Source organism: Arachis ipaensis, chromosome B02 (assembly GCF_000816755.2).
Source record: "Arachis ipaensis cultivar K30076 chromosome B02, Araip1.1, whole genome shotgun sequence".
Classification (NCBI taxonomy): domain Eukaryota; kingdom Viridiplantae; phylum Streptophyta; class Magnoliopsida; order Fabales; family Fabaceae; genus Arachis; species Arachis ipaensis.
The window spans coordinates 88,406,857-88,415,964 of record NC_029786.2 but is presented as its reverse complement, the minus strand read 5'-3'; the positions used below and the strand labels follow the sequence as shown (position 1 = coordinate 88,415,964).

Here is a 9,108-nt window from a genome sequence, read left to right as displayed (position 1 = left end):
TACCAAACTGTCAATATTATATACCTTAGACTCGTACCCTGAATCGAATTGAAGATAATTGAATTTAGGGATGTCAACGGGACATGACAGGAATACCTCTCTGCTCTCCATCTCCGCTCTTAGATTTGCTCTCCATCCCTGTTTCTCGCCGTGGGGAATATTGCTTCCCATCCCTATTTCTTATAGGATCCCATTTCTTGCAGGGACTCCATTCCCTATCTCTCTGCTAGTTCTGACTAATTATTAATTTTCATAGAAATAGAGTTGAAAATATTCATCCTATACAAAACAGCACGATTTTATATAAAAAGTCTAAACGATAAGGTGGTGACTTCTTTCAAAATGACGCAGTGGGGGGATGCCACGGCGAGTCAGAGTACAGAGCAGTGGACGAGGTGGGGAACGCGACAGCAGAGAGGAGAATAAACACGACGACAGAGTCATGGAAAGGAACGCTACGAATATAGAGAACTACACAGTGAAGGTGATGGAACGGTGAGGGGTGACAATGCGGTGACACGGGAGAGTGGCGAAGGGGTGGCTCCAAAGAGGTTGGATGGAGTATGGACGACACTAGGAATCTATAAATTGAAGAAGGGTTATGCAAATGAGGATTAGAAATTTTGGATTTTCTCTCTCTATATATGGCATGTGAAATGACTAAAAAATATATATGAAAAAAACTATTAAGGACAATTAAGTAAATTTATGAATTTTGAGAATTAGCGGATACGGGACAGAGATCCTTACTTGGGTCTTTGTGCTTGTCTCGATAAAATTTTGCCCCCGTCTCCATCTATGTGAAAAAAATTTTTATAATCGGATCTCTATTTGAAGCAGTCTCAGGGATCTCCGCATCTTGATAAATTTTGACATCCCTAATTCGATTTGCATTGTTCATCCTGCTTGATAAATTAAATTTATTAGATTCAATTTACTTGGTCTTAATAATTCGAAGTAAATCAAAAGCAACTTCATTCGATTTATCATGGGTTTAAATTTTCGAACGTAACTCCACTAGTAAATCGAATATAGTCACTTTGATTTATTAGATTTTATCCTAATTCGATCATTCCTTCGATTTACTAAAAATTCACTTCAATTCAATTTATATGGAATAATTTAAATCGATTTTAATAACTTCGATTAATATAGAATAAGAACATGCACGTCATCTTATTTGATTTAAGACATTCAAATAATATTAGATTTTATTTTATTTCTTTAGATGAATTACCCAATTTATCATTAAAGGCCATTTTGGAGTATCATTTGTTTTAAAGTTCCTAATTGTGCGGTGAATATATTTCTAGTATTTCACAAGCTTCCAACTTCCAAGAGCATCTAATTTGGTAACAAGTAATTTTTTAATTTATTTTGTTTATTTCAATTAAATCTTCCCCTAATTCTGTCAGACCTGAAAATGTTACATTTTTTGGTTTTTCAACCTTGGCGCATTCACTATCTTGTAATAAAGTTGTACTTGTTTTTTATAGGAACCTCTAGTGTTGTGTGTGTAAATGTATAGTATAGATGAATGTTATAAGATTGTAATATTTTGAATTAGAGACTGTCCTTTCATAATATTAGAGGCTGTCCTTTCATAATTGTAACATTTGAATTATTCAAGCATCATATTTAGAGACTATTTTAGATTAATTAAAATTTAAGGAATTAGATTGAGTTATTCTTGAAATTTGAGGGACCAAATCAAATCATTAGTCGAAAAATCATCTCTGCTAAGATAGGTGCATTACGAGTTATCATACTTTTATTTGGACCTAGAAAATTATAATAGTGGGGGCAAAAATAATATCAATATATTTAGATATTTAAATTTTGGAGTATATTAGTTAATCAAATTTTTAATGAATATAATTAACACATTAAAAAACATATTAATTTATATATTTTTTTTTCTCATTTCAATATTTTGGCACATTATTGCGTGATACGTTTATTATTAGGTGAATTCTACCCAACCCCCTCTAAAATAACATGTAAGTTACCCTTCATGATGTGTCACATTTTAATTGGTCATTACTTAACTATAGTTGGGTTATTTTGTAATTTATTATTTGAGATAGGTAATTGTATAATTTATTAAAATATTAAAATTCTACCCCATTAATTGAAGCACGTTCTCACGCAATCTCTTTCTACAGTGCATCATTTCTTAACGAGTCGTTGAATTTCCATGGCTTGTAACTTCTTCGTTCTTCCCAGTATAGTCAGCACCGACTTCCAGTATAGTCAGCACCGACTTCATTGCTATCTCATGTCCTCTCACTCAATCTCTTTTTTTTTTTTTTTTTTTTTTTGCCATGGATTATAATTCTCTTTGTATATAAGTATAGATAAAATAATATCTCTTTTTATATTACGCAAATATTCAAATAATTTGTTAGTATTTAATTGTAAAATTGACATTTTTTAATATTTATGGTAAAAAGTTTTCGACAAAAATAATTATTATATGTAAGAGTAAGACCAAAATTAAAATACATATATACTTACTATAACAATGAGGGCAATTTTTTCTATAAACTTAATGGGGGCAACTGACCCCACACAAACAAACGTGGATCTGTCCCTGGCCTTGATCGTTCGAAAATTACGTTTCCATACATAAAAATTAAAGTGGATATTCACATGTGTGAAGATAATAATCACAAACTATTAGATGGTTCAATATTTGACTAAATTATTTAATATAATACGTGTTAATATTTTAATTATTATTTTCACGTGAAAATATTTTTATGCAAGCTAAATAACCACTAAAATTAATAATTACTTCAAATTTGAGTTGAGAGAGCCCTATATTTTATTCCTTCCACTTTGATATTCAAATTTCAGCCAAAAGAAAAAAAAAAGAAAAAGTACAAGTTATTGGCCTCTCATTTATTCACAGCCTTGTTGCAATTCGCGATATGTTGATGTTCTTTGTGACCAAGATGCACATTTAATAGAAGCGAGAACAATCATCCATGTTCAATTCATTCAATAAATAAATGACCATAAACCACTAACTCTCTACATTCGAAACTTTTGAAATGGAGCCTTTTCTAATTAAAAGAACTATGCTGAACATGTGATTGTCACAAACGCAACATATAGAGAACCAAAGACATTAATACCATTCTTGAGGTTGAAGTTATCTTTTCTTTTCCTTGTTTTAGTCCTAACCGAACTAGTTGTTATGTTAGCCTTTGATAGGATCTCTTGTCTTTTTCACTACTCATCAATTTGTTGGAACAACCAGCATTTAGCTTTTTATAACAATAAAAAAGCTTTAATATTAGGGAAAGCCTTGCAAGGAAAGTTACAAATTATGTTATTACTTACAAATTAAACAGCCTTCAATTGCAACTAACTCAAACTAACTATAATATCATTTTTTCATTATGATTTAATTTGCATAGTGGTTTATCTCCATTATAAATTTATAACCGTGCACTTACATAAAAAGTTATATAACTATATCAATACTGAATGTGTGATTACAAGAATTTACAAGGAAATAAAATTGTTCTCTTGTCAAGATATACGACAAATACATTAGAAACACATTAAACATTTATTTCTTCATTATACGAAAATTAACCACTTTAATAATGTATTCTTTCTTTTAAAATAATCACTAAATAAGAAATCCTTGCATACTCCGACCTTAATAATAAATTACATATCACAACCACAAATTTTATAAGATTCGTAAGTTATAAACAAAAAAGAAATGAAAATAAATAGTTATAATTTCTCTTGAAAAAACACACATGTTAAATAAGAGAGGGGAAAAAAATTGAGAACCAAGACATCTTTTTCTTCCTTTAAATACTTCTTTCTTTCTCTTTAATCTTTACTTATTTACAACTTGTTGATTGGTAGTTAAAGAACAGTTGATCTCCGGTAAAACCGATTAAATATACTTCAATTACATGCAAGTAATTTCATTAATAAAGCACTAAATGTTAGTGAATAACATTAATAATTGGATTTTTTTTAGAAATAAAATAAAAAAATTCATATTTTTTTCTATACTATTTTTGAACTTTAATTCCTCAAATACTATTTTTTTTTTGTTTAGAGCAAGTTCGCCGCACTTCCGGTGAACTCTATAAAAATTATAGAATTCGTCTTATCCACAGCGAACTCCCTTCAACTTTTTTTAATCCTACATTTTTAATCCAATTTAATCCATTATCATCATCTCCAAATAGTATATAGATCTACAAACAGTATATAAGAGTACACAAAAATACAAAAACAACAAGTATGGCTTCTTCAAGAATTTTTTTAATTATAAATTAAAAAAATAAACCATATTTAACAATAGCAACTATTATCATTGTCCGTGTATTTTTGTGTACTCCTATGTACTGTTTGTAGATCTATATACTATTTGGAGATGATGATAATGGATTAAAATGATTAAAAACATGGGATTTAAAAAAGTTGAGGAGTTTGCTTGAGCAAGACAAACTCTATAATTTTTATAGAGTTCGCCGGGGTGCGGCGAACTTGCTCTAAAAAAAAAACCATATATAGTTGGAGCATTAAAGTTCAAAAATGATATTTGAAAAAATATAATTTTTTTTTAATTTTATTTCTGAAAAAAATCCATTAATAATTTCATAAATTCTCCAACGAACTACTACATTCCACTGAAATGATTTTGGGACTTTTATGTTTCTCCTTCAAACACGTTATAAGTAGCAAATGTGAGTATTACAAAGAATTAACCTAAAAAAATGAGACATCATTAATCTTATATCTTAAATTCTTTTTAGTTAAATGTGGTATATTCTTATTTTATATTTTTTATTTATTTTTTTTAAAATTTTTTTCAATTTCTCAGCTGATCCAACAACACAAAAAGCTTTTTTTGTTGTTATTAAATGATAAAATACAAAATATATATTAAAAATGAATTAAACATGATAAAAATTCACACGCAATTATTTTTATGTATGTGAAGTTGTTAATTAAAGACCGTTAGATAATTTGACAATTATTATCTAACGATCTTAATTAACAACTTCATATGAAAATAACCATCTATACCAATATATAAAGTCAATATCAAAATTTGGTATCCAATTTTTGTAGGCACCATTTGTCTTTAAATAATTTATTTTACAAATTTTGATCATTTGAGCAAAAATTTTGAATGATTTATGTCATAAATTTCTTTTTAATAAATTAATAAGATGACTTATCAGGCAAATTAAGAAAATAACTATAGTTTTTATACATCTAAATATTTAAGTGAGACAAAAAAATTATTTTATCAAAACTTCAACAACACATAAAAATGATTATGATAGAGTGAAGAGGAGATGGAAAGAGACGAAGAAGAAGAAGAAGAAGAAAACAAGAAATGAGAAGAGAATAAGGTAATATAATAGTGGCGATGAGACAATATTAGATATGTGTATAAAGAATAATAGTAAGAGAAAAGAATAGTACGTGCCTACGTGGCACAGTAAAATAATATAATAAAAATATAAATTAATAATTAAAAAATAATAAGACTAAAGATAATTTAAGAAATTAAATATAAAATTAAAAAAATATATATTTTTATTTATTAAAAATTTTTTGAATTTTTATATGTATTTATACATAAATATATAATTACTAGTTTAGTGACTATTTTTTATGTGCAAGTACGATTTTGTTACGACAATTAAGATAGATAATATATAATTGGGTGGAAACTCAGGTGCAGTTGACTTCACGTGAAGTTGATACCTGAGAGCCGTTAGATGATTTGACTGATTTGACTAAATTTTTATCTAACCGCTCTCAGATATCAACTTCACGCGACTTCACCTGAGTTTTCACCATATAATTGTTTACAATATGATCTACCACTAATTTAAACACTTACTAGGATTAACCCAATATATATGTCCCTCCAAAACGGCATAAGAATTTCTGGTATGGAAATGAGTTGAAGAATGGAAGTTTCTGCGCCTCGTGAGATCATATGTTATGAGAGCAATCCTTGAGTAATCATAATGAATCATGAAATTTGAGTTTCACTTCAGTGATCCTTGACATATAAGTAATAATAAGCACTCACACAAAAAAATGGTCCACCAATCTTTCTTTCTATCTACCCTTCACTTTCAAAAACACCGTTAACGACTTATGGAAGGTGATAGTGCCTTCACCCAACAAAAAACAAAACCCATTTTCAGTTTTGAGGTTTTGTTTGTTGTCTCATTTTCTTGAGAGTTTGCATTTCATGAAGGGAAGGCCTACTATGTACTACAATGGCATGCTGATAAACAACAACGCGGTCTTCGATTCCGATCCGGGTTTTCTTGAAGAAGGGAAAGCTACAATGGAGATCAATAATAGTGAAGTTGTTGAAGGGAATGAAGAAGCTAAGAAGGATGGAGTTACTGAAGTGAATGAAGAATGTGATGAGAATGGCTGCAAAAATGAGACTACTTTTGCTGCTGAATCCAGTTCTGGCTCTGAATTTGTGTCATCTGAGAAAGAACATAATGGTCAAAGTAGTGCTGAGGAGCATTCATGTTCACCACCTTCAATGGGGTCTCCGGATCAAGAAATGGATGACTCAAATTACACACAAAGTCCAAATGGAAGTAGTGAAGATGAAGAGAAAAAGGATTTTGGTAATGAGAAATTTTGTATTTATTTGCATAAACTAATCAAGTTTAATTTTTATGTATAGTAAGACATTCAGGTAATCCAAAAAATAAAGTGGCTATTTAGTTAAATATATCAAATTATCTAACCGTTATCGGCCATCTTCAATTAACTGTTTTTGTTTGTGTTTATGTATGTAATGGCAGATGAAGTAATCTCCTTGATAATTTATATTAAAAAAGAATTTGTTGGATTATATTTCTTAAGAATTCAATTTTCATTGTCAGTGATGGAAGTTGAGATGATGAAGGAGAGGTTTGCAAAATTATTACTGGGAGAAGACATGTCAGGTTGTGGAAATGGTGTCCCTACAGCCTTGGCTATATCCAATGCCATAACTAATCTTTGTGGTATGTATGAATTTGAAAGAAGTTTTTTCCATGTTCCTGCTTCTAATTGTTATTTAACTTGCTAAATATTATGGTATGAATTTCCTGAATAATCTGCTGCAGCCACCCTGTTTGGACAACTCTGGAGATTGGAACCCCTGACTTCGGAGAAGAAAGCAATGTGGAGAAGAGAGATAGAGTGGCTACTTTCCGTCGCCGATCATGTCGTAGAATTGAAACCTACATGGCAAACTTTTCCAGATGGAACCAAGCTTGAGGTCTAACACAACTTCACAAAAAATAATCATAATATGCTTTTCTTTTAGTTTACTCATAGATAAACTCTTAAATGAAGTTCTAATTCACAATGGAATAGTCTTTGTTTTGAAAGATACTTACTTGAAAAACCAAAAAAAAATTGTTTTTCTTTTAGTATTCATTCTCTTTTTGGACTTACTTGATTTAAGTCCAAAGTTTTATCGAATGATAAAGAAAATACCCTGTTTCAAAAAATAAATTCCGTTTGATTAACTCTCAAATGTGAAACAGGTCATGACTTGCAGACCACGTTCAGATCTTTATGTCAATCTTCCTGCTCTGCGAAAATTAGATAACATGCTTCTTGTAAGATTTCTTGATTGCATTTCAATGAACACTAATCAATTTTATTTCAAAATAACCCATTCTAGTTTTCTTCTTGTTTTCGCATTTTCATAGGAAATACTAGATGGTTTCATCAATGCTGAGTTCAGGTATGTAGAGCAAGGTGTTCTTGCACCGGATACGGATGACGGTTCGTCTTCTTTTCGAAAAGTGGTGCAGCGACAAGAGGAGAAATGGTGGCTTCCTGTACCTCAAGTTCCACCCTATGGCTTACACGAGAATTCAAGAAAGCAGTTGCAGCACAAGCGCGATTGCGCAAGCCAAATACTCAAAGCTGCAATGGCTATTAACAGCACCACTCTTGCTGAAATGGAGGTTCCTCATGCATATTTGGACTCTCTTCCAAAGGTGTGATATGAATCATCCATCATAGTATCATCCACAAATACTAATTCTATACCTTAAACTTCATATCTTTGTGATTGATTTTTTCATATAAAGTTGATAGTTAAAGGTCGAGAGATGATTTGACAGGTTTGATTAAATCGTCATGTAACAGTTTTCAACTTACTTTCTCTTCTATATTAACTCAAACTTTGTGATTTAGTGACATTATGGAAAATACAACATAATGTTGAGATTATATATTGTTCCAACCCATCCATATTTTTTGTTTTCAGACAGCAAGAGGCAGCTTGGGAGATGTAATTTATAGGTACATTACATCAGAGAATTTTTCTCCAGAGTGTTTGTTAGAGTGCCTTGATGTATGTTCTGAGCATCAAGCAATAGAGGTTGCCAACAGAGTTGAGGCTTCAGTTTATATCTGGCACAAGAAGACCAACTCGAAGCTTCCGAATCGCGCCACCAGATACAGTTCAAGATCTTCATGGGAGATGTTCAAGGATCTAATCCTTGAAGGTGACAAGAGAGAACTGCTTATAGAGAGAGCAGAAACGCTTCTGCTCTCCTTGAAGCAGCGTTTTCCTGCTCTCCCTCAAACTGCATTAGATACATGCAAAATCCAATGCAACAAGGTTGGTATTATCCATTAACTTCAGCCAATAACTCCCAAATTAATAATTTACTGCCAATTTAATAAAATCTTGATATAAATAGTTTTGTATTGAAGATAGTATCTTTCAAATTCGGAATGATATTATAAATTTTAGAAGAAAAAGTATAAGTAGATAATGAAAATACTAAACAATGCGAACAATGGATATATCGATGTTCATTATGGTTATTTTAATATTAAGATTTAGGTGGGTAATTTAAAGGTGTAGTGTGTTTTGATTTGATTGGTAGTTGTTCATGTTGTTCAAAAAAATTATTGATTACCTAGTATTATCCATTTCAGAATAGTAATATTCACTCCTTTTTCATATAAAAATACTCTATGCTTATTAAAATTACACATCAAATTAATTATTATGTTTTTTTTTATACTTGCACATTAATTTATATATTTTTTTAACTAAATAATTAA

At 30.3% G+C, this 9,108-nt stretch overlaps 1 protein-coding gene across 1 annotated transcript in view; it reads left to right on the top strand.

The window, feature by feature from the left end:
• Nucleotides 5,926-9,108, top strand: part of LOC107625628 (rop guanine nucleotide exchange factor 7-like) — a 4,241-nt gene continuing 1,058 nt past the window's right edge. The window contains exons 1-6 of the mRNA XM_016328314.2: nt 5,926-6,653; nt 6,915-7,037; nt 7,140-7,294; nt 7,566-7,640; nt 7,734-8,027; nt 8,300-8,656. Of these exons, the coding sequence (XP_016183800.1) occupies nt 6,257-6,653; nt 6,915-7,037; nt 7,140-7,294; nt 7,566-7,640; nt 7,734-8,027; nt 8,300-8,656 (1,401 nt within the window). The 5' untranslated portion in view covers nt 5,926-6,256. The remainder of the gene's footprint in view (nt 6,654-6,914; nt 7,038-7,139; nt 7,295-7,565; nt 7,641-7,733; nt 8,028-8,299; nt 8,657-9,108) is intronic.